General features: G+C 40.9%; 1 protein-coding gene across 1 annotated transcript in view; it reads right to left on the bottom strand.

The window, feature by feature from the left end:
• Sos1 (SOS Ras/Rac guanine nucleotide exchange factor 1) overlaps positions 1 to 17854 on the bottom strand; it is a 91491-nt gene that overhangs the window by 34473 nt on the left and 39164 nt on the right. Inside the window, exons 6-10 of the mRNA XM_059248288.1 lie at positions 16335 to 16478; positions 12839 to 12949; positions 12477 to 12575; positions 2989 to 3116; positions 1580 to 2235 (exon numbers count right to left, since the gene is read on the bottom strand). Coding sequence (XP_059104271.1) covers positions 1580 to 2235; positions 2989 to 3116; positions 12477 to 12575; positions 12839 to 12949; positions 16335 to 16478 — 1138 coding nt within the window. The remainder of the gene's footprint in view (positions 1 to 1579; positions 2236 to 2988; positions 3117 to 12476; positions 12576 to 12838; positions 12950 to 16334; positions 16479 to 17854) is intronic.

Here is a 17854-nt window from a genome sequence, read left to right as displayed (position 1 = left end):
TGCTAAAAGAAAGCCTATTTATCTTTTATATAACTATAGAGTAGCTTAAATTTTCTTTTTAATATACTTTTTAATTTTTGAGTAATGAACATACCGAGTATAGACATTTCTAGGTGACAATTTACAGTAAAACTAGAACCCCAAATGAGGCTTCTCTTATTATTCAACATGTCTCAGCTACTACGCACCTACCATTGAATAATATGTGTTCGGAGAAGCCAAATCATGGTGAAACTCACCTTTGGACAATTAGTAATAGTAAGTGCTATCGATTGACTATGGAAAAGGCCCTCAGAGAGCTACCTGTTAAGAGTCCACATAACTGAAAGCAAAACTAAGCTCTAGCTTATGTATCCCAGACATATGTGGATAGTGGCATATGTGACATTATAAAGTGGTTTGAGACTGCTAAGAAAAAAGATTACTCCAATTTCACTTCTCTCCGTTCGGTAGTTCCCAGCCGTATAGAGCTCTGCTTGCATATTAAATAAACCGAGCAGAAGAGCCTTGTTAAATGCTCTTCGGTTTACTCAAGTGGATAAACGAACGGCTGTTTAAAAGCCTGATCTCACTAGTCCCAGGACGCCTTCCAAAGGAAACGGGGGCCTGCTTATAGGGCTTTTAAAAATGGGAAATACTTTCCCCAGAAACAGACATTTCCTAAAAACAGGAATATATTTAAATGGGAAGTATGGGGATAGATTTTAATTTTCACATTCTTATTTAAGAATACCATATCATGACTTATACTGATTTTAAATCACACATGTCTTTTAAAGAAAAAACATTCTTTGAAAATATGCATTTAAATTTAAATAGCTTTCACATTCAGTATTTCATTTATGCTTTTCAACAACACACTAAGGTAGCTATTTTGATGTTAATTTTTGAGATGAAAAACTATGGTTCTGAGACATGAGGACAGAGTGTGAGTTCAATGCTGTCTGCTCCACCACAGCACTAAGATGTGACAATGACCAGGCATCCTACTGTGTGTCGGGAGCATATGAAACAACTCACATATGCCCTTTACCTCTTAACTGCTGTATTGAATCCTGCCTAGTATCTTTCTAGGTTGTTCAGACTGGTCTGTCTTCTGTTTGCATAAGTAACAACAAAGAACAGAAAACTGAAAATGGTTTCCGGATTTCCTAAATATGTATAGGAATGCAGACTAAGAAAAGGCAAGACTGTATATATTTCTGCCAGCAGCACAACTCTGATGATGGGTGACTATTTAAAATACCACTTAGTTTGGAGCCCAGTGACAGAATAAGAAAAGCAGTAACACAGGGCAGACACTTTTTAGACACTCACGTTGATGCTTCATCCTGTCCTACTGCTTTTTACTGGATAACTTCAGACTAGTGACCTTTCTCTTCAACTATGAGTCTAGGTTTAAAATAATGGTTGTCAATAAGGTAGAGAAGTAAAGACTTGGAGAAATAGAGTGATGGTTTTATATTCTCTGTCAGAAGTCTTTGCCTGCTGTTAGTTTTTTATTACAGGCATCATAACGCACCCATCAAATCAATCAGCTTGAGCAGAGAAAGACAATCAAAGATTTCCTGTCTCTTACCTGCATACATGTGGTATGTGAGCCTCTCGATCAGCTTAATCACAGTCCCTGCTTTGATAATTGGAATCCCAGCCTTGGGCAGCATGTTCTCTTCAAACAGAATATTCTCCTCAGAGTCTGGTTCTGCAAACCTGTACACATCAGCACTAGGCAGCCTCATCTGCTCCTCCTTCTCTTCCTGCAGCATGGTCACATCGAGCATTCGCTCCAGGGTACTCCGGTACTGCAAAGATATCAGGGCTGCCATCCAGTTGTTTTTCTCTTCGGCCGACTTGGCAGAAAATATAACACTATTTCCATCTTTCAGAATTATTTCAAAAGCATGTTTGTAGTCACTGGTGTCATCTTTATCATTAATTTGTACCTTTCGCATAAAAAACTTTTCCTTAAGACGATATTCTGCATTGCTAGCACCAGGAAGTCTTGGCTGCCCGTGATTTGATTTACAGCAAATCATTAAGCCATCGAAGAGAAATATGTGTCTCTCATGTTTGGCTCCTACACGTGTAAGAGTTCCTTCCATTATGAACTCATTGCAACACTGTCCAATGTCTTTGCCTTCCCAACCATCAATATTCTTCTGAATCTCGTTCATTTTCTTGATGGCTAGTTGCTTTCCCTTCATTTGCTGGCTATAAAATCGACATGCAGACTCACTGGGTGAAGGAAGAGACACTATTAGTACACAGAGACAGAACCTACAGTTCACGCAGATAAGGTGGCAGGGTAAAACAGAACTTGAAACATTGCTGACACGGTGCTTACTAACTCCCTAACTATAATATATGTAATCATACAACTCTGGAAATTACAACAGCACAGACATTTTTCTCACAGTTATAAAAATAACAGTGATATCCAACTATATAAATACAGGTACAAAATGATTATTTCTGCCTGGGTACTAAATATTTAGAAAGACAGATATCAAAAAGTAGCCCAATGCAGTTAAAAAAAAAAATAGATGAAAGTAAATTGTGTTTTTAAAGGAACAAGACGGAAAGATAAGAGCATACGGCACATTATAAATAAGAAAGCAGAAGACCTGCTACCTGAATTAATGTCCCGAGTTATATAGTCCCTAACTAATCTAGCAAACACCTTCTAGTCTGACTGACATAACAGTGACGCTGGGGTGCATCTACCCGTCACCTTTGCTCTGTCTCCTTCAGCTCACCAGCTGCTCCTCAGGAGCTCTTGTCTGGGAGTATGCAGGGAAAATGCACAAATATGAAAGGTTTTTCAAACAATAACAAATTCTCCTGGCTTTGATGTCACTTCCTGTGAAAGAGCAAGCTTGTCACTCACACCGTTTTCTCCATTGTTTACTTGAGGAGGGAGCTAAGGCCCTGATTTATGCCACAGCCTTCAGGACAGAAAGGAAGAGGGTTTAAAGGGAAAATACTCACCTCAGTCTTCGCTTCGCCAGACTTTTGGAGCATATTTTTTCCATGCCACTCTGGACGTTAAGCAGAGCTGTGATAGCTTGTTTCACACATTCCTTATCGTCTTGATCTTCACTCTTTTCTTCTAACTGCTGTGAAGTCCAAAGGGCAAAACAATGACCTCACTTTATTTAAGGGTAAAAGTCACATTCATTCAGCTTTTTCTACTTCAGTAATTGAAATGTTCTATAAACACATTTTTTTAGATTTTATGTGTATGAATGTTTTGCCTGCATATATGAACATGTACTACATGTGTGCTTCATGCCTATGAAGGTCAGAAGAAAATGTCAGATGCCTAGTACTGAAGTTGCAGGTGGTCGTAGCCCACTATGTGGGTGCTGGGAGCTGAACCTGCATCCTCTGCAAGAGCAACAAGTAAGTGTTCTAAAAATGGAGCCATCTCTCCAGCCTCTAACTTTATTTCTGAAGTATTTTTCTGGGCTGAGGATATAGCTGGTAATGTGTTTACCTAGCACACATAAAGCCCCAAGTTCTATTCTCTGACATCATATAAAGCAGATATGTTAGCAGATATCTGTAATCCCAGTACTTAGCAGGCAGAGGCAGCCTCAGATACCCAAGAAACTGTCCCTGAAGAAAAAAGCAGTTCTCGCTGTTTCTACAAGGTTTGGTAGCACATGCATGTAATTCTTGCACTTGGGAGTCTGAGGTCAGTCTGAGCTCCAGAATGTGTCTCATTATTATCTGTTACCAGGTTCTTGGTTCTCGGTGTGAAGGAACATGTATGCACTCGGCACTCAGTCCTGAAAAGAAACAGCACAGAGCTGCTTCTGACTCCATAGGACTTAGCATGGCGCCAAGCACAGAGATGTCCACACCCTCCACCCTCCAGACAGGGTTTCTCTGTGTAACAGCTCTGGCTGTCCTGGAACTCACTCTGTAGACCAGGCTAGCCTCGAACTCAGAGATCTGCCTGGCTCTGCCTCCCGGGTTCTGGAATTAAAGGCGTGCACCATCACTGCCTGGCACACAGAGATAGTCTTAAGTGTAGAATAAAAAAATAAAGTTGAAGGCTGGCAAGATCACTTAGCAAGTCAAGCTGCTGCCAAGCCTGATGACCTCAGTTCAATCTCAAGGACCCACACAGTAGGAGAAGACTGACTCCCTTAGGTTGTTCTCTGATCTCCAAAAACATGTGCCCCCATCCCTCTGCTCATCCCCCTACATAAATAAATGAATAAATGTACAAAAACAGTCCTTAAAAATGTAGAGACATTCAAGTCAGTAGCATACAGAGCAAGATTTGACAACTAGACAGAATATTGTTTCCTCTGTATTTTGTCCCAAGTACAGATCTATTTTTAAGTATGTGTGTGTGTTTGTGTGTGTGTGTGTGTGTGTGTGTGTGTGTGTGTGTGTGTACTTATACGTGTGAGTGCAGTGCCCTCAGAGGTCAGATGGGGGTGCTGGTGTTACAGGTGTTTCTGAACCACCCAACATGGATGTTGGGAACTAAACTCCTGTCTTCTGGAAGAGCAGCAAGTAGTCTCACCTACTGCGCCATCTCTCCAGCTCCTGGCCTTAGTATTTTATATACCTAATGTACAAAATTCTAATATAAAGCATATACAAGAAAAAACTGTGATCATTTGATTTTCTTTTCAAAAAATGTTTCATGTTTCAGTCTTTTTATGTATAATTTAACTTGCATTTTGCATAAGGAATACATTGGCATATGAAAAATACCGCTTGTGTTTTTATTTTATGTGTGTGGGTGTTTTGTCTGCATGTATGTCTGTGCATCATGTGCCTTGGAGACCAGAAAGGATGTCATATCCCCCGGAACTCGAGTACAGACAGTTACCACCTGGCATGTGGGTACTGGGAACTGAACAGGTGTCCTCTGGAAGAGCAGTAGATCTTAACCATTGAGCCATCTCGCCACTATTAGTATTTTTTAAAACCACAACCCAACATTACTTTTCCCCTTTTTCTTCCTTTTTCTGGGACAGGGTCTTGTGTGCCTTCAGCTGGCTTTCAACTCTCGATCCTCCTGCCTCCCCTTAGGGTTTGGGACCCCATGCCCGGCTCCCACAGTGCTGGGACTGGAACCTAGTGCTAGCAGAGCACTGTTAGCATAGCTCCATCTCCATAAAGTTTCCTGATGGAATACTTTCAGTGTTCTTTTTGCCTTCATAGTTAACAGGCAAGCATCCAACATTTCAGCATAATAAAGACTTTTTTTTTTTTTTTTTTTTTTTTTGAGAAGTCTCACTATGTCGATTAGGGTGGCCTCAAACTCACAGAGAATCTATCAGCCTGTCTCCCAAATGCTGGGATTAAAGGTGTATAGTCACCACACCCAACTAATAATGACCTTTCTGTATGTGCATTCTTTTCTTTTTATTTACATTCATTTAAACTGGGAAACGATGCAAAATAATTGAAGCTAATTATCCTTAAAGAGATGGCTTACTGTTGCCACAGAAACAAAGCAGTAGTCGTTCATATAGAAGTAAGAGCAGAAGCATCTCCCGCTACGGTCCATGGGTGGCTGGTACCAACACTGCAAACGCAGCCATCAAGTGCACTCTCTCCACTAAGATTATGTCCCACAGACACTGAATGTCATCTAAGGAACCATATTCTAAAGCACAGTGGGGATGTGCATGTCCTACACAGATGATAAAATGTATCTTTTCACAGGAAAGGAGCCACTCATACTCTTGTTTACTTTTTGGTTCCTCAGAAAGAAGCAGTGGGGAAGCCAGGTGTGGTAGCTCAACTAATAGAGCACTCGGAGTCTGAGGCAGAAGGATCACCACAACTTTAAGGCTAGCTGGGCTCCAGAGTAAGCTTTATGCCAGCCTGGGCTAAAGAGTAAGGCTTGTTCACATCTACTCCTGACCCCCTTACTAACAGAAAGAAGCAAAGTAGTTACTGAGGTATAATGCATGTACAATGGAGCTCCCAGGAAATCCTACAAGACAGATGGTATAAAAGAGCTGTCAAAGGAAAAGGATAAGCCTGGCAGTGGTGGCACACGCCTTTAGTCTCAGCACTCAGGAGGAGAGCCAGGCAGATCTCTGTGAGTTCGAGGCCAGCCAGGCCTACAGAGCAAGATCCAGGACAGCAAGGCCACAAAGAGAAACCCTGTCTCAAAAAACCAAAAACAAAAACAATATTCACAGAAATATTCTGAAGAACAAGAATTCATTATTTTAACACAAAATAAATTGTACATGGTACTTAATTTTGAGGTTCTTGGGTTTGTGGTACTGGGGACTGAACCCAGGACCTTGTGCATAGTAGGCAAGCATTCTACTACTGAGTTACATCCCTTTCCCCACCTCCACAGTGTATAATTTTACGAGTTCAGGTTATTAGTAAACACAGAATCACTAGAATGGCTTCCCTTTTAAAAAGGAACAGATGAATTAATGATTTTATTTCTAGAAACTACTTTTCTTCAACATAATATAAAATGAATACCATTTACTTAAGTGAATAGGCAGGTTCATGACTGCTCATGACTGTCAGTCCAAAGACTTTTTCACTAATGCACCCAATGAACTGAAATGACATGAAAAGTTACCTATTTAGAACTAGGGTCTTTGCAGGTTTAATCCAATGAGGTCATGCTAGATTACGACTGAACCCTAAATCCACTAATCTGGAGACTCTGTATTAAGGAAAGGGAGGCCTGGACGCTGACACAAAGAATGGGAAGTGATGGACATGAGGCAGGGAGAGTTGGCAAAGCCTCGAGTGAGGTTACCTGTGAAGCCAAGGAGAACCCTGCATGGCTGCCTCCTCAGAGTCAAGAGAGGACTCTTCCCTAGACCCTTCCAAGATGCAGGCCTTGTCAGCTCCTGAGTTCAGCCTCCAGAGCAGAAGAATAAAGTACTGTTGTTTTCAGCCACTAAGTTTATAGTCTGCTGTCAGCCTTAGAAAATATTAGTGCGTACATACTACACATAACAGACTTTAACCTGATTTTTAAAATGAAAGAAACTTACTTTCCCTTAAGTTACATGGACCCAGCATATTGCAAAGAGAATGGGGGTAATTCTCCAGGATATTAATTAAAGTTATTTTGTTGAACCACTTTGTTAATATTCAGAATCTTGGTCATTATAATTAGTCCTAACAATCCAGTCTAATTTGGTTTAATAAAGCAAACAAAGCTTCATAGAGGAGAATCACGTTATGGGAGCAGATGGCTTCACGAGTGCAGAAGGAAGTCTTTAATGTCTCCAGCTTGTCAACAGGTCTAAGGACTGACGGTCTAGTTTGGTGGAAATAATGTTTTGAATTTGAGTAGTATTAAAATTAGTAAAACTTTAGGTCAGAAAGATGGCTCAGTGATTAAGTGTACACATTGTTCTTCCAGAGGACCCAAGTTTGATTCCTGACATCCACTCCAGGAGGTTCACAACTGTCTGTGACTGCAGATCCAGGGGGTTTAAAATGCTAGCCTCTGAGGGCATCTGCACTCACAGCACACACAGACACACACTCACACATACACATTTGCATGATCAAAAATAAAAGCTTAATAAAAAATTTTTAATTGAAAAAATTTACTTTTTAATTGACAAGTAAAAACTGTATATATTTATGGTATACACCAAGGTGCTTGATAAAAATAAGATGTTTAACAATATGTACTTCCAAATATTTTTCTCAGGTGTAAATTCTTAGAATCTACTCACAGAAATTTTCAAAACTGACAACATTATTATTTGCTGTACTCACCATAATGTACACACACTCTCATATGTATGTATGTATGTATATATGTATGTATGTATTTTTCATTTTGAGGTAAGATCTTATTTTGTAGCCGAGGCTAGCCTCCCATCTTTGTTCCAGGCCCTGGATCCTGAAGCATGTGCTACACTAGACTAAAATAGATCTCTTGAATTTATTCTTCCTGTCATGAGAAAAGACTCAATCCAGTGAGGAATTCACCGGAGCCCTCAGAGACAGGAGGACTATGTTAATGGGGACTAGCCCTAGCTAATGCTTAAGGGGATCTGGTCTCAATTACAATTTCCCTCAGCTTTTAGAGTGGGCTATAATGTTGTAGTCATATATGCGTTCATCTAGAGGTGACGCCACCTTTTCCAAGTTCACAGAGGAATTGCAGTCTCAGTCACAATAAGCGAACAGGCCCTGAGCAGCTGGCCACCAAGGTCATTTGACTGGAGGAATGTGACAAAACTCTTCCAGTAAGAGAAGGGCTTAAAAGAGCGAGTTTATACAAGAGCAGAGCTCCAGCAAATTTCAGTTCTGATGAGGTCAGAAGTCTCTTTCATTTTCCTTATCTTCCTCCATTATCTAGGCAACTCGTGTTAGTGAACTAACTAGAAGTTAGGCAAAGCCCTTAGCTTAATTTCTCACATCTGTGTGCTTTAATATTTCCTGAGTGAGCTTATTAAATTCATTTTAATCATATTTCAATTAATCCTAATTCTTTCTTTCTAACTGAAATTTTATATCCATTGACAGGTATTTCCCAATGTCCCCAACCTCTAGGAACCACCAAATTACTCTATTTCTGAGTCTAACAGTATTATGCTAATACCAGCACATTTTACCCTATGAATTTGTAAAGTTTAAGGCATTCTAAGTTCCCCAGATAAACATGTACACATAAAATTTATAATTAAATTTCTTTTAAAATACAACACAACACATTGACAGGAATTCTAAGAAAATACTTATTTTTGCTACTCATTTAACAAGCATTTAATGAATGATTTAAATGTCAAGTACTAGGCTAGGCATGAGAATTCAAAGGCATGGCTTTGTTCTATTTCTCAAGGATCACACTGTCTGAAGATGAGGCAGACTCACTCTAGAAAGAGTTCTGGAGACAGTCAGGTTGGTGGACAGAGAAGCCCAGGGAACGAAGGGATGTTCTGGAGGGAGCCGATTAAAAGTTAGAGAAGGAGGAATTCCACCAGGCCAGTGGGACACACAGGAAACCAATGCGGCCCTGCACCGAACCGGCATAGCCACCGAACCGGCACAGCCAGGGCACGCGGCCCTGCACCGAACCGGCACAGCTAGGGCACGCGGCCCTGCACCGAACCGGCACAGCCAGGGCGGCTGAAGCTCGTGGGCAGGACTAACTCCTGAGATGAAATTAAGAGCTAGCAAGCAGCGAAGCTCAAGAATTCAGACTTCCTGTTGCAAGTGCCAGGGAACCAATTGTACCTTTCGATCTGAGAGTTCAAGGAAGCACAAAGACCATATAGGGAAGGGGCTATTGTGTCTATTCAAGTGATATGAAGGTGATAACACTGTGAATGGACACATGTTGCTGAGCACAGATTCAATTCTGATGTTAAATCATGAGGTGCTGCCAATAAGGGAGAGAAAAGAATCAAAATTGCTGTCATGGATGGGATCCAAGCTGGCCAATAAAGACTGTGAATACAGAAGAAAATCAGAGATATGGACAGGCAGGAAGGTGGGAAAAGTGGGGGAAACATGTTAAGGACAATAAGAAACATCTCTAGTGATGAAAATACTTAAGTGTTTATATGAAGTGACCTTTAAAATTCAGTGTTTTAAGCTGATGGTGCTACCCAGGGAAATAAGCATTCTATAAAAAGGAAACCAGGACTCAAGAAAGTAAGGTGACTTTTCTCTAGCCACACAGTTTGCTGGCAGGAAGACTTCAATGTCTACAAGATCCCCAAACCCACCCAATATACAGATAAATTATGGTTAGGGTCCAACTGCTCCTCAAATCTTAGCATTTGGTACCTCCATCTGCCCTGATCTCACGCAATTAGTTCTGTCTCCAGAATTACCAAGTATAGATGGACATTTGGGAGTAACAATTCCCCCAAAGAGAAAAAAATTAGAATCTCCTGTGTGTGTGTGTGTGTGTGTGTGTGTGTGTGTGTGTGTGTGTGTGTCTCTTTTGGCTGACTGAACATCAGAACCTCTCCTGTAGCTTCCCTAAGTGAGTTACAAATATACTACTGTATTATACAATTTTGCAGGGCTTTTAATATGGTAGTGTATACTGCTCATTACTCCATTTACTTAGATTGTTTCATGGCACCAGCATCTCAAAACAGAACCTGAGCAGCTGGGAAGATGCTCAGTTGCTAAAGGGTTTGCTGTGCAAGTGTGAGGACCTGAGGTCAGGTCTCCAGTGCCCACTGACAGTCAGACACTACACACCCACCTTCAAGCCGAGAACTTGGGAGGCGGAGGCAGAGGCGGAGGTGGAGGTGGAGGCAGGCAGATTTCTGTGAGTTTGTGGCCAGCCTGGTGTATGTATTAAATTCCAGGACAGCCAGAGCTACAAAGAGACTCCATCTCAAAAAAAAAAAAATAAATAAACGAACAAACAAAAACCCATTGGTGAGGTGGAGACAGGCAGACCTCTAAAAATGGCTGGCCAGCAATACTAGCTGGATTGGCACATTCTAGTTCAATAATAGACATTGTTAGACACCTCCAAACAAGGTGGTGACTGATGAAGACACCCAATGATGACTTCTGTCACACACACAAATAGGCAGCACCTACTCACACAATATACAGTAATACACCTTGAAAATTCTGCTCAGTGAAAATAAGCTGAACAGCACACCAACAAACACAAACTGAAGTACAAGTGAGGCTGGCAAGGAGGCTTGACAGGTAGTCATGTTTAGGTTGCATCACCAGGACCCACCTGGTGGAAGGAGGGAACCAACTCTCCAAGTTGTCCTCTGGCCTCACATACACTGTGCGCATCTGTGTGCGTTTACTTATGTATGCACATGCAAAATAAATAAGAATACAAGCAGTGCATTCATGCTGAAAGAATCAGAATGGAACAAAAGACAAGTCTGTGGGTCAATTAGTTTCCCTTCTGTGTACTACCCACATACTGTTCACTTTGCAATGTTATGTAAGTCATAATATGATTCAGGGCTACACGTTCTTAAATCAGTAGAAAAATGTTAAATCCTAAAGTCCTAAAGGATAGTCTTAAAATTCGATTACCACAGCTATAATTTTTGGAAATCTTAATTATCTGTATAATGAAAATCATCCTTCCACCCCACAAGACAGGGTCTCATACTGTAGCCCAGTTTGGCCTAGAATTCTCTATATAGCCTTGCCTGGCCTCAAATTCATAGTAATCCACTTGCCTCAGTCTCTCAAATGCAGGTACTGGAGGTTTGGTTCACTATACCCAGGTTATTTTAAATAGCATTCTTCAAAAAAAAAAAAAAAATTATTTCTTTAGAGTGTGTGCACTTGCGTAGCTAGGTCAGAGGGTAACTTGTAGAAGTCAGTTCTCTCCTTACACCATGTGGGTCCCAGGAGTCAAACTCAAGTAATTAGGCTTGGTGGCAAGCACAATCTCACTGGCCTTTCTGATTGTTTTGAGATAAAGTTGAACTCTGTTGCCCACAGCTGCCTGAACTCACAACAGCTTCAAGTGCTGGACTTACAGGTAAGAGCAACTATAACCAACTAACTCTTTTCATTAAAAAGCTATTTTGAATTATGTGTGTGTGTGTTTGTGTGCCTGTGAGTATATGCTATGTGTGTGCATGTACCCAGAGAGGCCAGCGAAGGCACTGGCTCTTCCTGAAGCTGTAGTTACAGGTGGCTTGTTAGCTGTCCAGTGTGGGTGCTAGAAACTAAAGCCAGGTCCTCTAGAAGAGAGGCAAACGCTAAGGTACCTCTCTGTCCCTTAATTTTTTGTGCGCGTGCATGCGTACCTGTGTGGATGTGTGCACATGCACAGGCATTCATGCACATGGAGGTCAGGGACCACTTGGTGGCACTGGTTCTCTCTTTCCACCTTTCTGTGAGCTCCTGGGATTAAACTCAACTTGCCAGGCTGTGTGACAAGTGCCAGCCACAGTTTCATCTTGCTAGCCCTTCATTGTTCTTATTAAGCCGCTCAGATTTTATAGCCTTTCAAATCCTCATCGAAGCTTCTTGTTTTTATTTATAAATTAATAAACTTTACAGATTTACGTGGCTACTTAATCCTTTAGAATTGCATTACTTCTTAATATTTTAACTATGATCAATTGGAGAATTTTTACTAGCGTACAAATTCACTGCTTCTAAACTAACAGCAGTGGGTTCAGCAGATATAACTGCAGAACTGACTGTGAAAATCTACTGAACTAAGTCCTACTTTAGCCTTATTTTCCCACTGGGTCTCTGATGAGAGTCCCTGCGACTACTGAGGTCCCCAGATGGAGACCTGGATGCAGACATACATGACTGTTTTCAAAGAATCACCCATCTAAGCAAAACGTCCACATGATTAAAAATAAAATAAACATGCTATTCTTCTGCAGATTTACTTACAATTGCTTCTCAGCTGGACAAAGAAAATGAATATACACTAGTGTATGTGGATGCTCAGATAATAATTTGCAAATGAAGTGGCAAAAAAAAAAAAAAAGACCCTGAATGCTTTGTAAACACCAGTGAGAACTTCTTACCTTCAGAAGTTCAAAGTAATGCAGACAGTGGTACACGGGGACAAGCAGCAGCCGCGGCAGAACATACTGAACAGCCTCTTTGAAGCCTTCGCCTATGGACTGCAAGAGGAAGTGATTTCACTTTATTTTTTTTTTAACTTTTTATTTTTTTTTTGTTTTTCGAGACAGGGTTTCTCTGTGTAGCTTTGCGCCTTTCCTGGAACTCACTCTATAGCCCAGGCTGGCCTCGAACTCACAGAGATCTGCCTGGCCCTGCCTCCTGAGTGCTGGGATTAAAGGCGTGCACCACCACCGCCCGGCTTAACTTTTTTAAAGAGCTTATTTTTCTGACATTGTGCAATTTGATTTGATAATCACTCTACCTGCAAATAAAGCGCCGCCCCAGGCTTTGACAGCTGACTCAGGAAGCGGTCGTGGAATCCAGGCCGTAAAATATCCCGAGCATATGATTCATATGGGTCAAATGCTAGCTCCTTAGAAAATCAGGACAGTAAAACGAGAATAATCAGAAATAATCTTTCTCCAAGGTAAAATATGACTCACCACCTCAAATATAAAAGATTAAATTATGAACATATCTACACAAACATTTCTTTTAAAGACTCCAAATGAAAACTGAATGATTAGCATAATTTTAATAGAATAAATCTAATATTCTCAAGTAAAAGAATACATTAGTTCTTTCTTCTAAGTAATAGGATCAATGTACACTAAGATACTTCTCTGTCAAGGATTCCAGGAGAACTCAAAGTTGTCCTAAGAGAGAGGGCAGACTTGGTTCTAGAAAACAGCATGGCTTCACTTGAACAACAAACAATAGATGTGTATGACTAAGTAAGACATGAATATTTAGAATACTGACGCCAGGTATTTATTTCTCAGATGGTGGTGGGCTAGAGAAACGGCTCGGCAGCTAAGGCCACTTGTGGCTCTTGCAGAGGACCCAGGCACCTCACAGTGGCTCACAACCACCCATTACTCCAGTTCCAGGGTATCTGGTGCCTTCTGGCTTCCAGGGGCACCAGGGATACATACACACATACATGCAGGCAAAATACGTAAAGTAAATAAATCTAAAAACTTTTTGGTGTTGGATGTTTACTTTCCTTTTTTTGTAAATCAGAAGTAACAGTTTTTATCATCTAAATAAAATTCTGTTGCCGTTTTCATAAAACTAACAATCCAAACTGAAAAAAAAAAATACCATCATTATTAACATGACCAGTCATCAATAAGTGAAGGTCTCCTAGCTAGGTCTAAAAGAGCACTGATGATTGCAGAGGAAACAGAGTAGGTATAAGAATTTTAGCAAGAGGAACAGGACCTTCCCCATCTTCAATCCAGTGCTGTTAGGAGGGACAGGGACAGCTCCGTGTGTAAAGATGCCTGTCAGCACGCCTGGTGACCTCGGTTCAGTCCCTGGGACCCACAGTGTGGAAGGGTACAACTGACTTACACAGACTGTCCTCTGACCTCTACTACACGTGAAACACACAGAGCTTCAGATCCTAACAGGTGTTCGTTTCTATAAAAGCTAAGTCTACAAGACACAAGTGGAAGGGCACAGCAGGCGAGAAAGAATAAGACAAATGGTTTTTATGTATTAATTAATTACCCTTAGTGTTGCTTTTCAACTACTTCTTCAGATCTAACAGAACACCAGGTCTGAGAACACTTCAGACTGGAGCTCTGGTCACCGTGAGCTGCGATAGAGCAGGTAATGCTTCAGGCCCTTGTGCTTCCTGACATCTTCGTTCAACTCCTCATTTTTTAATTATTAATCTGCTGTCTCTACCGATTAATGCCAAGACTCTGCAATTCCATTCTCTCTGTGTGTGTCTACACTGGTAGCAACACTATACTCTGATATTACTATTTAATAAATCTTAATTTATGATAGAGCGAGTCTCCTCAGTCTGCTGCTCCTCTAAATTGGTCTTGTCTCTTTTCTTCTGGCATGGGGGTGGGTGAGAGATTCAAGACAGGCTCTCACTGTGTAGCCAGCACAGACTACCCTAGAATTTGCAGCACAACCCAGGTTCATTCTTAGACATTAAAGATCAACTTGCTGTACACTGGCTACTAACATGAATGTAATAGTGAGGTTTTTCCATCCATAAACACAGCATACTATGTATTCCTGTTTACTCATACATCCTGGATGAACCTAAATGTCACAACTTTTAGTTAGGCTTTTATAATAATAGTTATTATTATCATTATCATCGTATACCTGTATGCATGTACAGGTGTGTGCACATCAGAGGACTTTTAGGGGTCAGTTCTCTTTGTACCACAGTTCTAGAGACTGAGCTCTAGGGCTGAAACTTACCCAGACCAAGCTCAGGCTGTGAAGCCTGCACCGTGTTTTATAGGCAGAGCTGTTCTCTTTCTTCTGAGATCTTCTAACACATGGCGGCAGCTTTGCCTTCGATGCTCTATATTCCAACGAGTGTGACAGCACACAAGTGCTCATCTTTCCTAAGCTACCACAGTGAACTGACCTAATTCTTGTAGTATAGTTTTCTGTATTTGCTAAATAGTGACTACAAATAAGGACAACTCTTTTTTGTTATTGTTGTTGTTATTGGAGACAGGGTTTCTCTGTATAGCCCTCCCTGGCTGTTCTGGAACTCACTCTGTAGACCAGGCTGGCCTTGAACTCAGAGATCAGCCTGCTTCTGCCTCCCAGGTGCTTCCACCACTACCTGGCAGACAACTCTGTCTTATTCTGTTCCTCTTCTGTCATTTTGTACTAGGCAGTTCTTCTAGCATTCTTTTCCAGTTTCTGAATTTTCCTGGAGGTTCCTACACACCTCACTGTTTTTGTCTGTCTCTTTTCTGAAACAGAATTCTGAGCTGGTTAGTTTTCTGTCAACTTGACCCAAGACTGAGTCATATAAGAAGAGGGAACCTCAAGTGAGAAAATACCCACAACCAATTGGTCTGGACTGATGATTGATGTGGAAGGGCCAAGTCCACTGTGGGTGGTGCCATCCCTGTCATATGGTCCTGGGTTCTAAAAAAGCAAGCTGAGACCGCAAGTAAGCAGCTGCCCTCCGTAGTCTTTTAGTGCCTGCCTCCACTTCCCCTGATGATACACTGTAAACTGTAAGCCAAACAAACCTTTTTCTCAAGTGGCTTTTGGTCATGGTGTTTTATCACAGCAATAGGAAACAAACTAAGACGTCCCATACAGCTTTAGCCTGGCACCCAACTTGCTCTGTAGCTGAGAATGACATGGACCTTCCAATACTCCTGCATCCACCTCCCATTGCTGAGACTAAAGGGTTGCAAGGTGCGCACCACCATACCCAGTTGACATGGCCCTGAGGACTGAACAGAGGTCTCCATGCTACATCCCCAGCTCCTCTCTCTCCTGTCTTTCCCACAAGCTCAGTATTGTTGTTGGTTTACTATGTAAGGAAATTAGCCAAATATTGAAGGGAAGTTATGTTAATTTTCACAAAAAATCTTGAGTCCTGTTATTGTTATTATCCTTATTTACAAATGTATAGAGAGAAGCAAAGTGTAAGGAACTTGCCTGGAGCCACACAAGTAGTAACTAGCAGTGCTCCAAGCAGGAAACCATGAGTAGTGAGACCGACCCTCAGCCAAGCTTTGACTCACAGTGAGACACGGGGATTGGCTGCAGTGTTACTCATGTGGGAACCTGGGAAAGACAACTTTTTCTGTGTTTGATAACAATCAGTGTTGACAATGACTCTATGGGAAAGGAGCAATAATGCAAAAATGAGTGAATGACCTGTGACTTGAGCTAGAATTGGAATTATGAGCCCATGTTAATGTAAATGTAGACTTAGAAACAGACTTCTTTTGCTCTATTGTATTACTTACCTCTGCTAAGTCTTCAAAACAGCTTCCTACTAACGGGTGGGGACTGCCTTCATCTGTCATTTCTACTGTATCTTCTATATGGCCCAGTAACTTTACACTAAGTTCATGTATGTCCACTATCCGACTAAATATGTTTTCTACATCCTGTGGAGAAAAGGGGAAGAAATACTCAGTCATGTTGTATAATAAGATATCTTTTTAGTAAATAAAGTCATTTTATAATTAAAGTTTAATATATTGAGGAATTTTAATGACTTACAATAAAAAACACTTCAAAATTCCTTTTTTTTTGTGATATACAATTAAGAAATACATGCCTCTGTCAATCGTTTTCTTTTAGAACATCTTCATATTCTACAAATCCTCAACACAGTTTACCAGAGAACAACAGGGTCTTGTTGTCTGTCTCTGCATTAAATCTGTTGTGATATTTTGGTTGAAGTACATGAAGAAAACTATACTTTATCCAGACACATAATTTTATCCAGACACATAATGGAAAAAAATGAAGGAATATTTTAATAATCTACTCAACAAAACTGTGATACTCTTTTGTCTTCTGTGTAATTTTTCTATTGAGAGTTGATTAACATATCATGAAATAACTGGTATTTTCAGAGGGAGGATGCTGAGGGTGTGATGGGACTTCAAGAAATTGTCTAAGGCAAGAAAGTATCTTTTTTTGTTGTTTTGTTTTTGTTTTTGTTTTTTCGAGACAGGGTTTCTCTGTGTAGCTTTGCGCCTTTCCTGGATCTCGCTCTGTAGACCAGGCTGGCCTCGAACTCACAAAGATCCGCCTGCCTCTGCCTCCCGAGTGCTGGGACTAAAGGCGTGCGCCACCACCGCCTGGCTAAGAAAGTATCTTATATCTTGACAATGACAGGGTTAAATTACAGAGAAATAAGCCGGGCGGTGGTGGCGCACGCCTTTAGTCCCAGCACTCGGGAGGCAGAGGCAGGCGGATCTCAGTGAGTTCGAGGCCAGCCTGGGCTACCAAGTGAGTTCCAGGAAAGGCGCAAAGCTACACAGAGAAACCTTGTCTCGAAAAACCAAAAAAAAAAAAAAAAAAATTACAGAGAAATAAATGCATAAGATCTCACCAAAAAGAATATTTTAAGTATGTATAAAATTCCTATGTGTGGACCATTTAAGTACACTATAAAATGTACTTACAGAATGTACACTCAGTGGTTTCAGAATAAAACTTAAAGTCATCACCACAAAAGACAAACTCATTACCAAGAACAGCCCCACTGTTTTATTTACAGTCCCTGCAAGCACAGCTCTCCATTCTGTCTCTGTGCAGCTGCCTGTTCTAGACATTCCATGTAAACAGATGAAATGTTATTACACCGGCATTAATAAACCAACCGGTCATTTCGCACAGGTTAGTTGTAATGTGGTCTCTGAGACCATATAATTTTATACTGTTCTGTTAACATCTATTGATTACTATTTTACAGTGATTTTTATTTCTGTCAAATTAATTTGGAGAAATGCTTTGTATGCGGTAAGAGACA

The sequence above is a fragment of the Peromyscus eremicus genome, chromosome 22 (assembly GCF_949786415.1).
Source record: "Peromyscus eremicus chromosome 22, PerEre_H2_v1, whole genome shotgun sequence".
NCBI classification, from domain to species: domain Eukaryota; kingdom Metazoa; phylum Chordata; class Mammalia; order Rodentia; family Cricetidae; genus Peromyscus; species Peromyscus eremicus.
Note: the sequence above shows the minus strand (reverse complement) of the source record. Positions and strands in the feature narration are given on the sequence as shown.